Source organism: Aspergillus pseudodeflectus, assembly GCF_044049435.1.
Source record: "Aspergillus pseudodeflectus strain CBS 756.74 chromosome Unknown BJX68scaffold_47, whole genome shotgun sequence".
Lineage (NCBI taxonomy): Eukaryota > Fungi > Ascomycota > Eurotiomycetes > Eurotiales > Aspergillaceae > Aspergillus > Aspergillus pseudodeflectus.
Window position 1 is genome coordinate 110005 of NW_027263823.1, and position 19010 is coordinate 129014.

The 19010-nt window shown below is 50.6% G+C and overlaps 8 protein-coding genes across 8 annotated transcripts; 3 read left to right on the forward strand and 5 right to left on the reverse strand.

Annotated features, from left to right (window-relative positions):
• Window positions 1-706: 706 nt before the first annotated feature.
• On the reverse strand, window positions 707-1648 carry BJX68DRAFT_278081 (DUF2985 domain-containing protein; the record flags this gene model as incomplete). The annotated part of the gene is made up of 2 exons (XM_071048459.1): window positions 707-1438; window positions 1538-1648. The coding sequence occupies 2 exons, from the start codon at window positions 1646-1648 to the stop codon at window positions 707-709; spliced, it is 843 nt and encodes a 280-aa protein (XP_070895506.1).
• Window positions 1649-6000: 4352 nt separating this feature from the next.
• Window positions 6001-6574, forward strand: BJX68DRAFT_270243 (uncharacterized protein; the record flags this gene model as incomplete). Its single annotated transcript, XM_071046575.1, has 2 exons — window positions 6001-6267; window positions 6335-6574. 2 exons carry the CDS (start codon window positions 6001-6003, stop codon window positions 6572-6574), a joined length of 507 nt encoding a protein of 168 aa, XP_070895507.1.
• Window positions 6575-8457: 1883 nt separating this feature from the next.
• On the forward strand, window positions 8458-9787 carry BJX68DRAFT_157050 (NAD(P)-dependent alcohol dehydrogenase). The gene is made up of 3 exons (XM_071036769.1): window positions 8458-8650; window positions 8716-9327; window positions 9379-9787. The coding sequence occupies exons 1-3, from the start codon at window positions 8474-8476 to the stop codon at window positions 9673-9675; spliced, it is 1086 nt and encodes a 361-aa protein (XP_070895508.1). The 5' UTR covers window positions 8458-8473; the 3' UTR covers window positions 9676-9787.
• On the reverse strand, window positions 9761-10782 carry BJX68DRAFT_157053 (uncharacterized protein). The gene has a single exon (XM_071036770.1). It carries the CDS (start codon window positions 10715-10717, stop codon window positions 9899-9901), a length of 819 nt encoding a protein of 272 aa, XP_070895509.1. The 5' UTR covers window positions 10718-10782; the 3' UTR covers window positions 9761-9898.
• Window positions 10783-11170: 388 nt separating this feature from the next.
• BJX68DRAFT_244142 (CVNH domain-containing protein) lies at window positions 11171-12092 on the reverse strand. Its single transcript, XM_071041255.1, has 3 exons — window positions 11747-12092; window positions 11565-11680; window positions 11171-11508 (listed from the first exon to the last, which is right to left on the reverse strand). The coding sequence occupies exons 1-3, from the start codon at window positions 11959-11961 to the stop codon at window positions 11468-11470; spliced, it is 372 nt and encodes a 123-aa protein (XP_070895510.1). The 5' UTR covers window positions 11962-12092; the 3' UTR covers window positions 11171-11467.
• Window positions 12093-12861: 769 nt separating this feature from the next.
• On the reverse strand, window positions 12862-15003 carry BJX68DRAFT_257509 (potassium channel family protein; the record flags this gene model as incomplete). Its single annotated transcript, XM_071043358.1, has 3 exons — window positions 12862-14469; window positions 14526-14664; window positions 14738-15003. The coding sequence occupies 3 exons, from the start codon at window positions 15001-15003 to the stop codon at window positions 12862-12864; spliced, it is 2013 nt and encodes a 670-aa protein (XP_070895511.1).
• A 1887-nt stretch (window positions 15004-16890) lies between these two features.
• On the forward strand, window positions 16891-17329 carry BJX68DRAFT_270248 (uncharacterized protein; the record flags this gene model as incomplete). Its single annotated transcript, XM_071046576.1, has 2 exons — window positions 16891-17088; window positions 17168-17329. The coding sequence occupies 2 exons, from the start codon at window positions 16891-16893 to the stop codon at window positions 17327-17329; spliced, it is 360 nt and encodes a 119-aa protein (XP_070895512.1).
• Window positions 17330-17477: 148 nt separating this feature from the next.
• BJX68DRAFT_278084 (YoaK family protein) lies at window positions 17478-18326 on the reverse strand (the record flags this gene model as incomplete). The annotated part of the gene is made up of 1 exon (XM_071048460.1): window positions 17478-18326. The coding sequence occupies one exon, from the start codon at window positions 18324-18326 to the stop codon at window positions 17478-17480; it is 849 nt and encodes a 282-aa protein (XP_070895513.1).
• Between the last annotated feature and the right edge of the window lie 684 nt (window positions 18327-19010).

A 19010-nucleotide genomic window follows, 5' to 3' on the forward strand; every position in this document is an offset into this window, starting at 1 on the left:
GCCCCCTGGAACAGCAGTCAGTACCGTTATGTCTCCAGACCTTTAGTAAACCACCTAGGCTGGTTTTAAAAGCCAAGCAGCGAATAAGCTCATCTGGGGGCCGCATTGTGGGAACCTGGAGACTGGGTAGCAACGCAATCGTGGGGAGTCGTGGGGATCTCCACAAGAGTGGCTTATCAACCATTTTTATTCAACAGATTATCTTAAACTACTAATGGCATAGAAGTGGCACTAAGCACCCATGTAGTCTGGTGGCGAATCCACAGTGATAGTTTGTGGGGATGGCAATCACGCAGCATGAGGCGTGGGAGGAGTCGTCATCTGGATGGAGTCTGGGGAAGTGGATTTGCGGAGGAAAGGAGAGGGCATCCTTTACCCCGAGCCTAGAGGAAAGATAAAAGTACGTTGTAGTATAAGGGCAAAGAAAAGGAATAATCGCTAAGCTTTCGTGTCACTGGGCCACAAAGCTTGGACAAGCCGAGTTGATGTGGACGATGAACGATTCGTGGAAAAATTGAAATTACTCCGGCCTAATTATAGCCTCGATCCTGCCCTCATATTTTTCGTAAATTTGCCCTTTGAATACTAATCATCATGTTGTCGTAATGGTCAATGCTTCTATAAACAAAATGTACATGGCGAATGAGCCACCCCTAAACTCCCGTGATACCGCCCATAGACCACCCATTCCAACCACTCAAAACCTTTAACCAACCGTCTGACCAGGCACCTTCCCACCCGCATTTCGAGGCACCAACAAAAGAGCCCCCGGATGCTCACTCTCCTTCTTCACCCTCTTCTTCTCCAACCACATGACAATCCCCGGCACAGCAGCCGCACCACACGCCAACCCAACAAACAGCCCTGTGGTCCAACTAGGTCGCGTAAACCGGTTCATAGCCCACATGCACACAGCAAGGCAGATCTGGAAGACAGTGTTGAGCATATTGCCCCAGACGACGACGTCTAGTTTCCACGACGGGGTCGGTGTCCCGCTTCCTCGTTCTAGACTACGAGTCTCGTCCTGGTCGCCCATGCTGTTGTTATCTGATACTGGGAGCAGACTACCATCCGTATCTTTAACAAACCAGTTCGCGTGAACCTTTGCAAGCCTCTCCAACCCCCGTTCGCGTATTTGTTTTCTCGTACCCAACCTCCAGCACGACCACAAATACACATCCCTAATTCTCCAGGGCGCAAGCCCAAACCCCGTAACACAAAACAACGCATTAAGAATCTGCGAGTCAATCTCGATCCAGATTCTCCGGGCAGAGTCAGCACTATTGCAATCTGGGTTACACATTTGCGGCGCAGCGTTGCAGAGGAGGAGGAAGAGCATTCCGCCCCAGGCGATGATGTTGAGGCCGTAGAGGGTTATTAAAAAGCCGAGGGGGGTCAATGTCCACCGGGTGAAGGAGCGGAGTTTTGTTTTCCATTGCTCAGAATGGGTATGTGGTGGGTTGGGGGTGGGCTTTTGGTGATGTCAGCTTGGTGGGCATGGTAGGGAGGGTAGTTAGAAGTAGGTTGGGAGACAGACCTGGGCATTTCCGGGTGAGGGTGATTTAGCAATGTGAGTAGCATCTGCTTGCGCATCCCCATGGTCGACCGCAAGGCTGTGATATGATGTACTGTTGCGTAGAGCATTCATGATATATGAGGCGGGACACAAATTGGTGGTGCACAACGCTCGCGATGAGGATGTAGAGAAAATGAGGAAATCATGCGAAAGAGGAGGAGGGCAAGTGAAATTACAATCTGGATTTTTGCGCAGACCTTTGTTGATCTCATATGCAAGAGAAGATCTTCGGGTTTCGTATGTATGTACTGGAATAGAAACAGGACCCACTTCGTATCCGTACCATTGCCCTAATCGGTCCCTTCCAGCCACGCCTCTTGGTAGAGTCTAGGCTGCCCTATATTTTAACCTCGTATCATGAAAAATCTAGGCTACAGTGGGATGTCTCCCTGCGCCACTCTACATATATGCTAGAGTACTTTCTTTCTCACCAGTCTCCGAATGCCGGTATGGGTAGATGATGAATGAACTTTCTGAACGCATAACAAATTTGCAGCTAACTTGAAGGAATATTGACAGCAAGACAAAATGCAAATTTCTACCTTATCTTTGGCTCAATGCCGGCTGGTTCTCATGTATCATCAAGCACAAGACCCCTCTGCTCTACATTCCTCAACCTAACCCGCATAGCGCGCGCAGACTGATCCATGCCACTAATGGCCTCGTACTTTTCACCCACATCAGCACCGCTCGGTGGGGAAAGAAGCCTGTGGAAGAGAACAGCCGGGAGAGACAATTTCCACAATTTGAGTCCCTGTCGTCGACTGAGTAAGATCGTGAGGAGAAAAGACATTGCCCCAAGGGCAACCAGCGCTCTTCGGAGAGCGTTTCAGGTCAGATTTACTGAGACGTACACCTCGGATGTGTCCACAGTGCCCTGGACTGCCGTATTGCGACCAGGTCGCGGCAGAACGATGTATCTATAGACTGCGCATAGGGCAGGGAAACGGCAGTTCCAGCCCGGCAGACCGAAGAGAACTCAATGTTATATTTTGGGCCTTCATGAAGCCACTGACCCTCGATAATGAGATAGTACCCGAGATCCAGGCCCAGACAGGTCTCTAATTATCCCTCACTCGCTTCCCTTGCCGGCTGCTGGCTATCATCCTTCTGGTCTTCATGCATTCGAAATTTGCCATTTGTGCACTTCCTATTATTTGCTATAGGCAATAACCGTGATCAGACTGAGATGGTTAGGCCATATGACCCCTTTTTCTAACCGTGTCTTCTATACAATCCGCATTGATTGTCTTGAGTCCATCACGAACGTCAACAGGGCCTACATTGGGAGACTATACTGATTGCATTATTTCAGACAGTACTATACCCATACCACTGTTGTGGATGGTATTCGACGGGATTGAAGTTGAAAGTCAATGATCTGGAATACTTAATATGGAGCGTCGAAAATCTAGCCATACTTGTACCGTCGCCAACATCTGTGCCTTTTCATGGCCAATCAAAGTGAAAGCCAAGTAGTGACATACATCAATAGTTACTTCGACCTGTCTACCTTGCATAGGGAAGGGCTATCTGGAAAAGCGAACGTTGCCTCAGCAGTACCTTGACAATTCTTTTTTTTTTTTTTTTTCGATAACCTGAGTACATATTATAAAAGAAATTCATCCCACAATGCACCGTAGATAGATTGAATGACAGACCCAAAACAGCCAGAGATTGTTGATAATCTCCTCTCTAACTTGCGAAGGCTTGTTGGAAGCCAGTGCCCGTCCGCATGTGCCAGGAGCGTCATCCAGGCATCTAGGGGGATATGAAAGATAACAAATGACTGAGAGACAACTAGGGATCCATGGGAGCATGGAATCCAGAAAGTAAGAGTAAGAAAGACCCAGCGCTCGCTACAAAGAGAATAGAAAAGAAACAAAGAAAAAAGATCATCAAATACCAAAAGAGCTTGGTCCAATCATGGGACTCGCAATCCGTCATAGGTAGGGATGTTCTGACAAAAAACTGCTCGAATACGGATGCCGTATTAATGAGATTGTGCTTCTGGAGAATGTATAGGCCACATCAAGGGACTCAGCTTCGTGTAACGTGTAACAAGGAAGATCAGAAACAGTAATTGCAGAATCTGCATGGGGATCTCCCATGCAGATATTAGTGACAACAACAAAAGAAAAAAAAAAAGAGAGGACCACTGGTCACATTGACAGGCTCATTGACAGGCGCAGAAGCAGTTTCTCAGAGATGACAGCATACCTCTTCATCTCAAAGTTGAGTAGTAGATGGAGACTTCCGTTTTCTCCCGACTGCCACCTTGCAGACTCGGACATGCTCAATATGATTGACTCTGTCCGATGTCTGGTGGGAGTCACGTCCGCAGATATAAGGGAGATTGCACCCCTTATTGCAGCTCTTCAGGTGGCGAAGGTAATTGTCGCGTCGCTCACCTTGGAACTGCCCACCACAGCTGCCACACTGAAACATGAACCGGCTCTGTTCATGTATCTTGGACCCATAGTGCCGTGCCCTATTGCGTTCGGTCGGGAAGCCTTTGTTGACACATCCGAGCTCACAACGGTACCTGTGTGCTCTTGCTTCATGATACCTGCGAAGCAAGTGCTTATTAGTCAGGGCGAGTGAGAGAGGAATATGCAGGACTCACAATAGGGTAACCTCATCCCCAAACGTCTCCTCACAGAAAGTGCACTGGAGGCGCGAAGGACCGGGGGCTTGGATCGTGGGGTGTGGCAGTAGGCAGCGGCGGCTTAGACTTGGTTGTGGCAGATCGTTTACGGATATAGATGATAGTATGGATTCGCCCTGTGGTGATGGAGAAACCTTGGGTTGGGGCGACGAATCCAGACTTGTAACAGTGGAGTTCAGGGAAGTCTCTGAGAAGAAGGGCGTAAGGTTCGTATCGAGATCAGTCTGGGGCGAAAAGCTAGCGGGACAAGAGGGTTCGATGGGCTCATGCGGCGCGATGCAAGTTGCTCCGCCATTATCAACAGCGAACTGCGATAATGACATCTGGGGTATCACTGGAAAAGACGAAGGTGCCGGCGCCGGCAAATAATCTGAAAAGCAATGCTCTCTAGTAGTAAATGGTGACGAAAAATCGAAGAATCCCTCCTGAAATGAATCAAAAAGGCCGCATGAGGAACCGGAATGGTACAGGCCCCAATCGAACCCCTCGTCCAAGACTTGCGAATCAAAACCAGACTGAACAGCAAGATTGCCGACACTCCCATAGCATATTTCGGTATTGGCGAGTCCCTGAGGGGACCAGGGCCCAATGTGCGTTAGGTGATGATCATCGCGGGGATCCTGAATGGAAACCGCGCGGGACGACTAGCCCGCGCTTGCTCCTTTCAAGAACCAGTAGAATAGTGGGGCACCCTGTTTATTGATAAGATAAGTCAGTGGTAGTACTATGGTAGAGCCATGGGAGGGAGGGGGATTCTTTTCTGGGTCTAGATGTGATACTCACGGGTGGGTGCGATACAAGTAGAGTAGGAACCGGAAAAGGCCTCCGGGCGCCCAAATTGCAGGTGGAGAGGAAGAGAAGGAGAACGAAAGAAACGGCTCTTGGGACTACTTAAGGGAGGGGCAGTCCCAGCAAGGACATGATCGTTCGGCTTACGAAATTGGCGAGGCTCACGAGGCACATTGTTTGTGGATTCAGGCCAAGGAGCTGAAAGTGGGCAGAGGCCCATTTCCCCGCACTCTGAGTGGCCAATGCTCGTGCCTAACGTGACATTTGAGGACAATTATGCTTGCTTTTGATTCCCCTCGATTGATGATTCGTCAATCTCCAAGCAAACATTGCGCCCCATGGGACCCTGAGGACCATTTCTCATCGCCCTTGTTGGACCTGATTACAGCAGCCTATTTGTTCTCAGGGCTCTCTTGCATCACAGCACCTGATTAACGTGAGATTCTACATTTCTGGCCCTGGTTCTAATTATACATCGAAACACAAAGCCAGATCCTCACCTGCTTGAACCACCGCATCTCATCCTAGGGCTTACAAGGCTCTATCTGAGACGGCTCTTCATGTGGCAGATAATCGTGAGGACCTTTTCTCTCGAGCACCATTTGATAGAAAGACCACTCCCCAATGATTGTTCCAAGAGAACTATCTGATGATGGCCACGTCGCGAGGACCATTTCCCTCGCAACCTTCCATGACAGTAATTCGTGAGGACCATTTCAAGATGCCCGGAATCGTTCCAACACCTCGCCATGTACGAGGGAGCACAGTTCATATACCGATTGACTGCGAGGCCATCAGGGATTAAATTGAGAAGAAGACCTACGCTTTACGGGGCCGAGCTGGTTGCTTTCCATTGTCTTGATTGAAACATCTTGACTTGAGCAGCAGTCGAGTCGTGGAGCGTCTCGCAGGTATCCGAAGTTGACAGTGCACCACTATTACTTCCTCAGTTTCGCCAGTTTTTGCAATGTCACTAGTTCTAGAAGCAGCGGCAATCAAAGGAGCGAAACCTGACGTACCCCCTGAAGTCATCGTAGCATATAACTGGGAGGTGCAAATCGAGCATCGCAAAGGGAAAACAAGTGTCGCCACGCTCCAAATCACCAGAGAGACGAAGAGCGACGCTGCTCGAAAACTTTGGAAGTTGACTATGAAAAACCTCGGCCAGAAGGAGAAGGCTCTTGTCAAGTTAGGGCTTCTGGGTGTGCGCATTTCCAGCAACACTATTACTGCAGTGAGTATCCGCCATGTGGTGTCAATTCTGGCTGGAAAGGCTAATAGAAGTGCCGACATGCTTGTAGCTTACTTCTTCGTTATCCTCCACCGTTGACGGAGTGCCCAGCCTGGTCTCAAGTCTCCAAAGCCTGAATGACATCAATCTTTCCACATTTGTTGACATGATACATGATTTGGACGTCGGCCATCATTCGACTCAATTAACCATTTTTGAGAAACGACCATTTTTTCTGAAACTCGGACGAGCCGCCGTCGTACTTCTCGCTATTGCTGTTCAGATTGGGTTGTCTTTCGTTGCGCTATGATAGATGTTGGAGAAAAGGTTTATGTCAAGGTGTGGTTAGCAATTCAATGGTGCTTATACACCGTGGAGTATCAGGAAATGGGATACCTTTATTTTTCTCAACCTAATGAGCAACCTTTTTTACCCTCGCCATCTCTATGCGACTTTTTCCCTGAAGGGAAACGCTTTTCCTTCACACTAGATATCCGCCTCTGCTTCAACACTCATTTCATGATCCGCGGCATATCACCCCTTTAAATCGCCTAGAATAGCCTGGGCACCTTGAGAGATAAACGTAAGCTCTTTTACTCCAGGCTCCTAGGAGAAGGGCGGCGTCATGTCTCACAGCCGATCTGCTCGCCTTTCCGTATGGCCCTTCACGTCAGGAGCAGATATATATGTATATTTCACTTCAAAGAATGTTTCTGAGCAAAGTTGTACTGTGTCTATATATATACGCGGCCAGATCTTAGCCCTGACACCAGCTCTTTCACGAGTAATAGGTAAATACTGATAGAAATGACTCGACACGGACCGCGGTCAATTTGACAACTATACCTAGAATAGAGAATATCCGTGTTCGAGATATCTCTGTTAGATGGAAGCACGTCCCCGGTCTTCGTGCATAAGCACATCGAGTTTCAATATTTAGATACTCATGTTGGCAAAGGGTCTATATGGATCGAGCAGCCTTATACATACTACTCCAGTTCTAGAGAAAGAGTAGCCTCGACCACTTCAAAGAATATCCCACCAAAGCTCACCACAGCTTGCTCAGGGACACCCTAGACGTGCCTTCCATCTTCGAGATGTACCCGGTATGATGGACGATACGGTATGTTTTCGTGATCGGGTTCAGGAGGTTCTTGAGGAGGTCACGCACAGCCTTTGAGTACTTGTTTTGTCATCACTTTTTTTTTTTTTTTGAATAAGACCTGCCCATCTCTAAAATCTCTATACTGGCCGCTTGGCTAGGAGCTGGAAGATGCTGCTAGTACTTTAATACTATGGATGTGGTTGTTTCGCGGTAGCAGGGCCTTAGATTAACAACATCCGACTGGCCTCCGGCTCCCTCGCTAAGTACTCTCCGTACCCTGAACTACTTGCACGAAAGCGGAGTTCACCCATCAGACTGGAGATATGAGGTTGGTGAATCGGACTTGAGATTTCCCAGTCTGTTTCTAGGGCTTGTAACAAAAGCCTTCAGCCCAAACCCGACAATCAAGTACCGGCGTACGTAGCGAGTCTACAAGTGCGCATGAAACTCCGCATACTAGTCGTAGGACCCCTCGCCACCTCACCCTCCGCCGTTGTTTCGACCTTGTACTAATCCGTGTTCGACCGCATCTGTACAATCAGTCCTCGGCCATCGATGTCAGAGAAATGACTCGACTTTGTAGATACTTGACTTGACACGAGGCCTCTTATCACCCGCTAGTAATGTATCACTCATCATGAATTCGAGAATAGCAGACGCAGATACGCATAAGCGACGGCGGGACGTCGAGAGTAAAGCTCCCAGCAACTCCGTCATCTGACTGGGCATTTTAGCGTCGGTTCCGTTAGCACGGTTTAACTTCAACTGCCAAAGGAACTAGTCCGCCAGGTGGAAAGCTTATCGAGTCTAGCTAATGAACGTGCTGTTCCTGGGAGAGATTGAGGGTTGTGGGTGGGGTTGTTGGTTGCTTTTTAGGATTTGTGATACTACATTTGTCATTTGGGATTTGTAACCCTCTCTCCAGTGATGAGAAAAGAAAGTTGATTGTCAACTAATCGCAAAATCTAAGAGTCTCTATCATAACATTGGCGATCCGAGGTTATAATACACGTATCGAAATTCATACAGTATATAAACATCCCATCGCCCCATCAAACATCTTCCTCCAAGGTCCTCTACCCGCTTCTCTTATCACCAATCACCATGACGCAACAAGACTACAAATTCACGGGCTGGCTCGCCCTCGACCCCTCCGCCGCAGACGGCAAGATGGTCTGGCAAGAATTCGAGCCAAAGACATGGGAAGAAACCGACATCGACATCAAGATCAGCCACTGCGGGATTTGCGGGACGGATTTGCATACGCTTCGAAGCGGATGGGTACGTTCACGAGCGAGCAGATACTCTTGTTGAAGCCTATCCGCTAACATTCATGTCCTGCACAGGGCCCCTCACAATATCCCTGCTGCGTCGGCCACGAAATCGTCGGAACCGCAGTCCGGGTCGGCACCAAAGCCGAGGGCAACATAAAAGTCGGCGACCGCGTCGGCGTCGGCGCACAAGCAGACTCGTGCCTAGGTCGTCTGGGCGACTGTCCCGAGTGTGCAATGGGTCTCGAGAATTACTGTTCCCGGAAATTCGTCGGCACATACAACGACACCTTTCTCAATGGCGAAAAATCCTTTGGCGGGTACGCACTGTACAATCGATCCCCCTCGCACTTCGTCGTGAAGATCCCCGACTCTGTCCCCTCTTCGCACGCGGCGCCGATGCTGTGTGGGGGCGTGACGGTTTATTCTCCGTTGAAGAATAGCGGGTGTGGGCCGGGGAAGAGAGTGGGGATTATCGGGCTTGGTGGCCTTGGGCACTTCGGGGTGCTTTTTGCAAAGGCGCTGGGGGCTGATAAGGTTGTTGCCATCTCGCGCAAGAAGGAGAAGGAGAGTGATGCGTTGGCGCTGGGGGCGGATGCTTATATTGCCACGGATGATGAACCGGATTGGGAGAGCAAGTACGCAAGGTCGCTTGATATTGTTCTCAGTACTGTTTCTTCGGCCAAGGTATGTCGATCCGACTATTTTGGGTATGGGCTGCACTAACTAATGATTTAGATGCCGTTGGACGGCTATCTTGGTCTCCTTGCGACGCAGGGATCGTTTGTGCAGGTTGGTCTGCCGGATGACGGCTTCCTGAACCTCCCTGCCATGAAGCTTCTTCGCCAGATCAAGGCTGGGTCTTCGTTTATTGGAAGTCCAAACGAGATCAGAGAGATGCTGGCTTTGGTTGCAGAGAAGGACATCAAGGCTTGGGTGGAAGAGGTTCCGATGAAGAATGCCAACAAGGCGATTGTCGACATGCACAAGGGGCTGGCGCGTTATAGATACGTTTTGTATAATGAAGAAAACTAGATAGTATAGCCGTTGAAATTGCTCTGTATCAGATGCCAAATACAGCGTTTAATTTCTCATGGTATGTTTTTCAAGGAGGCTTTCCTTGGGTGTGATTTTTGTAGAATGTCTGCATCAACCATCTCTGTAGAGATATTCTGCTATGCTCAATTCGCATTCTGAGGACAAATCCGAATCATATATCGTCTCTCTCAACTTCTCAAACAACTACCGCAAAGAAATCTCACTTTAAATGCACATAAACCTTACTCAACGTCTGCGTCACATGCCCATACGGCCTCACCACCTCATCGCCCTCCTTCTCCCCCTCTTCCTCATACTCATCAACCCTAAAAACCGCCACCTCCTCGGCCCGAAACGGCTCAGGCGGATGCGTCCAAATATGATTGACCGCATCATGATAGCACTCGATATTAATCCCCCGGAACCCATTCTCGGCCGCATTAAACATCAGCCAATGCGCCATGATCTTCGTGATCCCCTGCCCCATGTAATCCGCCCGCGTCGCCGTCCCCATGCGCTTCAGGACCTGGAAGGGACCCGTCGCCTCCCACGAGGATTTCTCGCGCGTGTCGCGCGCTTCGAGGCGCGGGGCAAACGTCGCAAAGTCCGGGAGGGCCTGAATAAGACCCGTGATGCGGGTCAAGTCCATGGGATCCGCCGCGTCAAAGGCGAGCGCGATGGATGCGAGGGGGAAGTCCATTTGATTTAGGATGCCATCGGGCGACAAGGTTGGATCGCGGTCGGATTCGTTTTGGAAGTAGACTGCGCCGCCTGTTGCGGCGGACTCGGGTCGCTTGAAGACATACTCTGTGTCGAAGACGCCATACGATAATCCCGAGTCGATCTGGTGTCGCACGAAATACGTGGCGCCGTCAAAGGCCGCGTAGAAGCGCGCGGTCTGGTCCGCGGGGTAGATCTTGGACCAGACGGGGGAGTGGAAGGCATTGCTGTGGCAGAGGATTGCCTTTGCCCATTCGAGGTGCTCCGGGCCGAGTTTGCGGATTTCGAAGCGGGGTGGGGGGGTTATCGGGTTGGTCATTTTGAGGGTGTTTCTACAAGTCAATAGAGTTGTGCTTGGGTGATATCGTATCTACTCAGATCAACTCGATAATCAACGAGGGGAGCGGGGTGCATGGTGGCCCTTAAGTATTTCAAATCCAGCTGGGCTGATCGTTACATTGCGGCTGGAGCTCACATCAGCGCTAGCACGTTGGCTGACTCCGTGCGTATAATCCATGTAACCGTCGTCGTTTGTCGTGGCTCCGGATGATCCTTAGAGGTTGCGCTGTAGCCAGTCATATTCTAACCCTTGTGTACCTGCCCGGATTGAGTCTAGCTGTACAGCTGCCCAAGTATAAGTAGCTTAGGCTCGGAAGCTGACTGCAGAAACGGCTTGAGGATTGGATCAGAGAGCGAGGCGCTAGCGGCTCTGCACCGCCGATTAAGGTCAGAGAAGAAGAGCGATCATTCCTGGGCCAGACCAGAATCTACCTAGGCAAGGGTCTATAAAAACCGGGGGTAGGACACTAAAGCTGGTAGACGAAGATCAGCATCCCGAAGCCAACTACGCTTTTATCTGGAGTCATCGAGAGAGGAAATAAGTGTTGATTCTGAATTATCGCCTATCATTCGGGTCATTTTGGGGCATAATCTCATCTAATCTATCTAGGTGTTCTGGAATACACTTGCTGGAACATGTCATGGCTGTCATCATTAAAGAAAGAAAAACGGCAGAGCCAAGCTGTCTGGCAGCTCAGCGTCCAATATGGGATTCGCCTTTGTGCTCTTCTCAACAGCCGAGATTCCCATCAAAGTTGCTGAGAACGTCATCTACACCAAAAAAGGTAAGCGATGGTTACAGCAAGTAGGAGGGAAACAATACGTACTCAAGTTGATAGTAATCCAATTATCGCTATCATCCTTGACACCATTCCGACACAGAGCTTTCAAATCGCCATTTGCCGAGTATGAAATCGAGTCGCAGCTTCCGGCGAAGTTCCCACTACAGAGAAGAGTTGAGTCAGAACCACGACTCGGACCTCGTTGAGAAATATCTGGTACTACTAACCGCCTTTGCTGTCGCAGGATCCCACCAGCATTGATGATGCATGTATTAAGGTTTATCGTCGTTGTTCGATCGCTGCCGTCCAGGGTTTGGCATTCACACGAGAGATTTGGAGGGTCGCTCGAGGCGAGGCGGCAGTCGGAGCATGTAGACAGGTAATCGGCGGCCCAAACGATTGGTGCCAGTGTGAAAAGTGAGAGGGCAAAGTGTAGCTTCATTGTGACAGTGGTCGAGAGTAAGTATATATTAGTAGAGGGATAGCGAACTGGATGAGAGGTGGACCGTGGATGATGGGACGCTGGAAAAGTGACGCTTAGTTTTATATACCTTCAATTTTCTCAGGATGTCTGAGTCTCAACTCACCCGCTGATCTCATCGTGCGGTAGTCTAATAATATCCCATTTGGTAGTGACGTGGCACAAGAAATACCTGAATTGCTGGAATGTTTCACCTGTTCTGCGCTGGTGATTGGCCCGGTTTCGCGACTCCAAACAGGCCATCCTGGGCGTCTGCCAACATCTTGTCGCCTCCATACGTATACGGGCTCCCATTCTTGCTGCAAATATGTGGCGTGTTTCTGGGGATTCATCCAGCACATTCTATCGCTCCGAGGAAATTTTGAAAGAAACCCAAATCGTGCGACAACAGCTCGTGTTTGCCGCGCTTTGCACTCCGGGTGCCTGAATATCCTCCGGACGAGTTCGTTTGCCCTACGGTGATATAATTGGTGATAGTGATGCATAGCACAAGTCGCTATTCGGAGACTATTCCCATTCCCTTCTACTCGGATGGTTAAATGGAGCCTGCCAGCAAAAGCCTATACAGATCCTAGTAATTTTTATTCATATGTAGTCTAATACGGAGTATTTAGGGCTTAACGATAGTAGCTATTCCAAAGAGTATTCTGTCGCTATCTCTTGTAATACCCTAGAATATAAACCTCTCTTTTTACGATGTCGAGTATCTGGATATCTACCAGTCGTTTTTCTCATTACTTCGAGTTATCGAATAGTCCAAGTAGCCGGTATAGAGAGTCGCCTGACGCAGCAGTCCAAAAAGTGTTGGAAGCTATCCAAAGCTCTCACCAAAAACTCACCGCACCAGTATTTACCGACCTGTCAACCCTCCTCCTCCTTCTTCCCCTCCCCCTGCATAGCAACATACCTAACCAAACTCTCACACAGCCGATCAAGCACCCACTCCGGCTCCGTCTTCTCCGCAAGGAGGGGACTCTGCTCCCCGATCCAATCCCAGCTCAGAACACCAAACTCGTCCTCATCGAGAACCATCCCGCCGGCCCCATCTGTTTCCGCTTCTGCTGTCCGGCGCGGACTCGTAAACCGGATCAGCCGCGTGAACCCGACCCATTCTTCGTAGGTGTATTCCTTGGCTTCGCCGGATAATGCGTCTCTGACCGTTTGCTGGATCGCTTGTGCGAGTTGTTGTGCGAGCTCCCGCGAGGAGGGGGTTGGGTTCCGGGCAAAGTCTTCGAGGGATAGGGGATTGGTTGAGGATTGTGCAGGTGGAAGGGACTGGGATTTGCTCGGGCCCTTCTCGAGCTCTGCGCTTTTCCTCTCCATCTCTGCACTCTTTTCGAGCGCAGCCTGGTGCGACGGCCTCTTTGTAAACAGATGCAACAACCCCCTCCCAACCCTCGGCACCCCACCCCTAACAACCCCCCACTGCCCCTGCGTCGGGAGCACGAACGCCCACGTTGCGACCACCCCGGTCGCCCGATTATACGCCCGTACAAGCGTATCACTCATCCTCGAAATAAGCATCGTCATCGTCGGAATGGCGAGCAGCGACCAGACGATAAAAAACGGCCGCGCCGCATTCGTCGTGGGCGTCACATCCCCATACCCAATCGTCAGCAGGCAGCAGAACCCGAAATACAGCGCGGTGAAGTAGGTCAGGCCGTCCTCGAGCGCCCAAAAGACGAGCGCGCCGCACGTCCAGACGACGCTGAAGACGGCGATGCTGATTACCAGAGTGCTCCACCGGCGGAAGCGCGCGGTTTCGTTTTGGATGGCGCGCATGGCGTCGAAGCGGGCTTTCTCTTCGAGGAGGAGGGAGAGGCGTTCGTGCTGGTCCTGTGAATTCCGCGAGAACGGGTTCGTGATTCGGCTGATTATCGGCTTGTGGCGTGTATTGTGCCGTTGGCGGTATGTGAGTTGCGTGTCCTGGGAGGATTCGCCTTGTGTTGAGGACTGTGATTCGGAGCGTCGCACGGCGGCCTTGCGCTTGCGCTTGATGTGGTTCATCACGACGTTATCGCGGTGGATTTCCTGCGCGAAGCGATGGATACTCGAAACAACGAGACCAAGCATCACCATTCCAATCACCGCATATGGAAAAATAAGGCCCCTCGCAATAGGATCCGGACTAGTAATATCGCCAAAGCCCAGCGTCAGAATCGTCACGTTGGAAAAGTACACGGCATCGGCGTAGTCGATATCAATAACCTGTGAAAAGATCGCGCCGCCGATAGCCAACCACACGATGAATCCCAGCGTCTGCAGGATCAGCGTCCGCTGGTCGTCTGTCAGCACGAAATTCTGCGGGTAGTGGCCCAGAAAATAGCCGAGCATGTTGATCATCAGCATCATGGAGAGCAGGAAGTACAGCGCGGCGGAGATGACGGCGCTCCAGTAGGCTTGGGAGAAGGTCTGGTTGGGGGCGACTGGGGACTCGTAGATGGACATTGAGGCGGTTAGGCCGACGAGCTGGGGCCAAGTAAGGTTAGGGTTATCCCTCGACTTGGGCAGGCGGAAATACGCACGATAGCAGTTGATACCAGCCACAGGAAAATGGACATTGGCAGCGCGATGATATACCGCACCACGCGGGTAAAGTTGCACAGCAGGAAGATGTTCCCGACTATCCCGCAGACAAGCGATGTCGCGTTCAGCGCAATGCACCTGGGAGCAAGGTTAGCATCCAGTCGCCGTAACCCTATACATCCACCTAAACCCAGGAGTCGAGTCAACGCACCACTTCGGATCCTCATACCCAACCTCCACAGGCGACCCATCGACATTCTCCTGATCCCAGAGAATATTATTCCGCCACGGGATAACCAGCGCAACAACCGACATGAGATTCGCCAGGGGCCCTGTCGTCGCAGCGGCCAGCGGGATCAGGGTCGACGCGACCCACCAATCCTGCGGCTCGTCGTCGTCTGGCGGCCTCATCTCGAAGTGGGTTTTAAAGAACGTCCGGAGCGGACGGGCGCTTTTGCTTTTGCTTTTTGGTGGCATCGTGATCGTGGCCGTCGACGGTCTGGAACTCCCGTCTCGTATTAATAGAGTCCAAGTCGGAGATTATTAATGATTATGTGGTGGTTATAGATGCAGCGGGTAGCAGATTCCAGTTAGCCCTTGTTGGGAATGTCGGCGCACGTGGTTCGTACTCTACAAGGGTCCGGAGTGGAGACCATCGCCGAGCATATATTAGTGATATTGGCGAGAGATGTTTTTTTACTTTGAGAGAGTCGCGTCAAATGTCCGCTTCATGGTAGGTTATTGTATGCCGAGTATTTCTTGTCAATGACGTGGTTGGCGCGCAGATCGTGGGGAACCGGGTCAGTTGACCCCGTCTTTCAAGGAACGTGACATGCAAACTTGCAAACTTGCAAAGACTTTGTAAGCTAGTTGGGTTCTTTATAAACTTTACCCGTAGCTTAAACCCACCGGCATCTTCAATAGTAGAAATCTCGGACGGAAATCCAATCACAACAGTCGACGGCTGCTCGCCGCGAAGCCCTAAATAAAGTTGCCCATGGAGCCTAAGCGTTCTTATACATTCCAGACCACGGACACTAGAAAGCCATCTCTCATCATATTTTACAGCAAGTTTCGTTTGCATACTCCGTCTACTCTTCGATCAAGGCCTTCGTTCCCTCTTGAGCTCGGCAGCACATCCATGAAACTACGTTACGACTGTTCAGGACCCCTCTAATCCCGTCAGTTTAGGTTTCTTCTCTAGACAATTTAATTTGTTGAGCTTCGTAGCGTCGAATAAGCCCAGAGGTTTATTTTTGGTCTTTCCGAAAGGATATTCGTGCTCTGCGACGATTTAAGAGGATGATTCGGCGTCCGCGCCATGGATACGGGAAACATGGCAAACGCGGAAGCGAGAGCTAGGTTAGTCCTGTTACAGCGAGTTTGGCATATGGCTTTCTATTAGTTGGCAACGTTTTTCTACTTGCATAAAATTCATAGGCTTCATTGAGTACCCTTTTCGAAACAAAGCCGACTCGTAGTGCCAAGGAGTAGGGCAACAGTGGCTCACATCACTATCTATCGCATCCCACGACGCGGAAGATGTCATTGTCGAATTAAATAGTTATGCAGTCCACAGGTCTGCGTTTTAATGCACCTTAGTCCTGCTCCTTCGAGATCAAGCACTCTGCCTAGTGAAAGTCAAACTATTACAGATACTCCTCAGTAGAGTAAATCATATGCACAATCCAGCCAACGTTGTTTTAAGCTCTCTAAGAACATACTGATCATCCCCCTAATAAAGCCTATGTATCCTTATAATAGTGCTGGAGATTATTTGAAGGCATAAAAAGACATGGGTGGCTTTGAAGGCGTTTTTTGTATGTTACCTGAACTGGCATTCAGGCAAGTACAGTGTCGTGTCAACGACCTTCCCTTTGCATTTAACTAAGCTTTTGTTGTCATCAGCCAGAATATACCTACCTACCTTCCCCGGCCCCGGAGGCCTCCAATAATCGCCATTTGATTTTGGAACCCACGCTGGAATAAAGATAGCATAAGCAAGCTGGCAGCTGTCAGAAATTCGAGAAGCCAGTAAAAGATTTCTTTTTCTTTTTCTTTTAGGAACAGCGTTGACCCCCAAAGAGCATTTCTACTTTCCGACTGCGCAAGATTCCAAGTCCCACTTTCGCGTCAAAATAGCTTCACAAAAACCAGAGATCGTCTTCGTTCAAGGCTCCTTCCAGATACCGCTGGTCTACCACGACGTCGTGACCCGTCTTCGCGAACCTTTCATACTCCGTCACGCTCCCGCCCCTTCCAAGCTGTTCTGACGTGGACCCCGATGACTTCCCAACGCGCACACTGACCAACGATGCGAATGCAGTTACCGAGGCAATCGAACAACTCGTTGAGGATGGAAAGATGATCGTCGTCGTGATGCACTCATACGGCGGCATCGTGGGCAGCGAAGCGATCCCCCAGTGCCTTAGCTATACAGCACGTCAGGCGCGCGGGGAGAAGGGCGGAGTCATCCATTTATTCTACTACACAGCTTCCCTACTAGAAAAGAGGAAGTCAGTCCTAGAGACATTCGGCGAGTCGCCGAATAACGACGTTGGGGTATTTCTCCGTTCCTCTTTGAATAAACCCGAGACTCCAAAAGCTGTGCACATACTGATACCAAGACTTGGACACGCAGGAAGACGGACGCTTCACCATCAAAAACGGCGCGAGAACCTTCTACAGCGACCTCTCCGACGCGGAAGCAAAACTCTGGGAATCGCGGCTCATCCCTCAATCGTACAAAGTCCAGACCACGCCAGTTACGCGTGCGGCGTACGGGTTGTGGCGGCGTGTGTAAGCTTGGTTGCTGCGCTGTGTATGAAATGGAATCCTGTATAGGGGAGGGGGGATAAGAAGGGGGACTCGGTGGAGGCGTTGTGCTCCAAGCCAGTCACCTGGCATATTCCGGCATCTAGGAATCTATACCGTATCTCTATCCAAATCCGCTAAGCCGGGTATACAACATCCTCATCATCCCCCTCCCCGCTGCAAACCAGCCAAGCCCCCGCAATGCCCCCCTTGAGCACAACAGCCGTCCACAGCGCCCCCTTAAGTCCCACCTCACTCTTCGCCCAAAGGCCGCCGACAAGGATCCCACCAAACAGCGCCAAAACCGCTCCGAGACGTCTCCACTCGTCACCCTTCTTCCCACCCCCTGCAGAGGTAGTCGTCAACGCAAGTGCCGGGTACGAGAACAGGTCACAGTAGATACTCGTCAGGACGACGCTCGTCAGACTACTATACCCAACAACCCGACTCGTAACCGCCTGCCCGCTACTCTGGAAGGCGACGAGGGCGAGAGGGACGGCAATTTTCCAGGACAAAGGGTCCGATTTACTCTGTTTCTCGAGGGTCACAATTGTCGCTGCGACGGCGACGCAAGCCATCTGCAGTAGAAACGAAAAGAACAGCGCGCCCCGCTGTCTTGGACTCCTGAGAACAACACGACTGTGATGCAAGAGTGCAAAGAGAAAACTCCCCAGACAGAAACTCGCTATCGAAATCAGAGACTTGAGCCAGCGCTGGCTGCGCCCGCTCTCGTCGAGGCCGGAGATGCCCAGCCCGAGGTACACCGTGTTTCCTGTTTGCATGCTCACGAAAGAGCCCCAGATAAAGACAGCTGAGGAGTCGAGGAGTCCTGTTATTGTGTAGCATAGCAACAGGAGGAGGTCGGCGTGTTGCGGGTCGATCTCGGCTTTGAGGTGGGTGCCCAGGCGTTGGAGGGGCCTTGGGGATTGGGCTTCTCGGGTTCCGTGACTGAGGAGCGGGGAGGTTTCGTTGGCTGTGCGTGCCATTTTTTGGTTGAAGTTTTGATTCTGGTTTCTGCAACTAGACAGCCCTGCCAACAAGTAAACAGTTGAAAAAAAATGGTGTCTGCAGTCAGGGGCTGGGAATAAATGACGTATGCGGAGATGATGACGTGACGATCTGTAGGGCTGAGGAGACCCACACTCCACACAGTCAAGCTTTTTCGAATCTGCCTATACCTGCTTTCACTGGCTGCTCGGAAGCATCGGATGAGCTATAGATGATGATGCGTAAGAGTATGGGGTCATGCTTGGTAACGCCAAGGCAGGCAGAAGGATATCCCAAGTTGAGCGGGGCATCCTGGTATAAAAACGGCTCTCCTTGCAGGACATTGGATTGTGCCTTGGCCCAGATCATATGCAAACATACATTCCCCCTGGTAAATCCCTGCTTGCCCTTGCAGCCCTGGCATCCCTCATAAGCCAAGCCTGCAGCAGCCCAGTTCTCAACGACGCGTACCAGCAACCTTCAACTGCTACGGAACCTCTTCGTCACCTCTACAAGCATCTCATATTCAGTTGTATCGATTGTGGCAATAGTTCAAGGACTCCCCCACCCCCCCTGGCAAGAACTTCTACATCGCCAAGGCGCTTTTTGACTTCTTTGTCTACAACCTCAATTATCATCGAAAGGCCGCTCGATTACCTCTGCTAGCAGACCTTCGGTTGTCT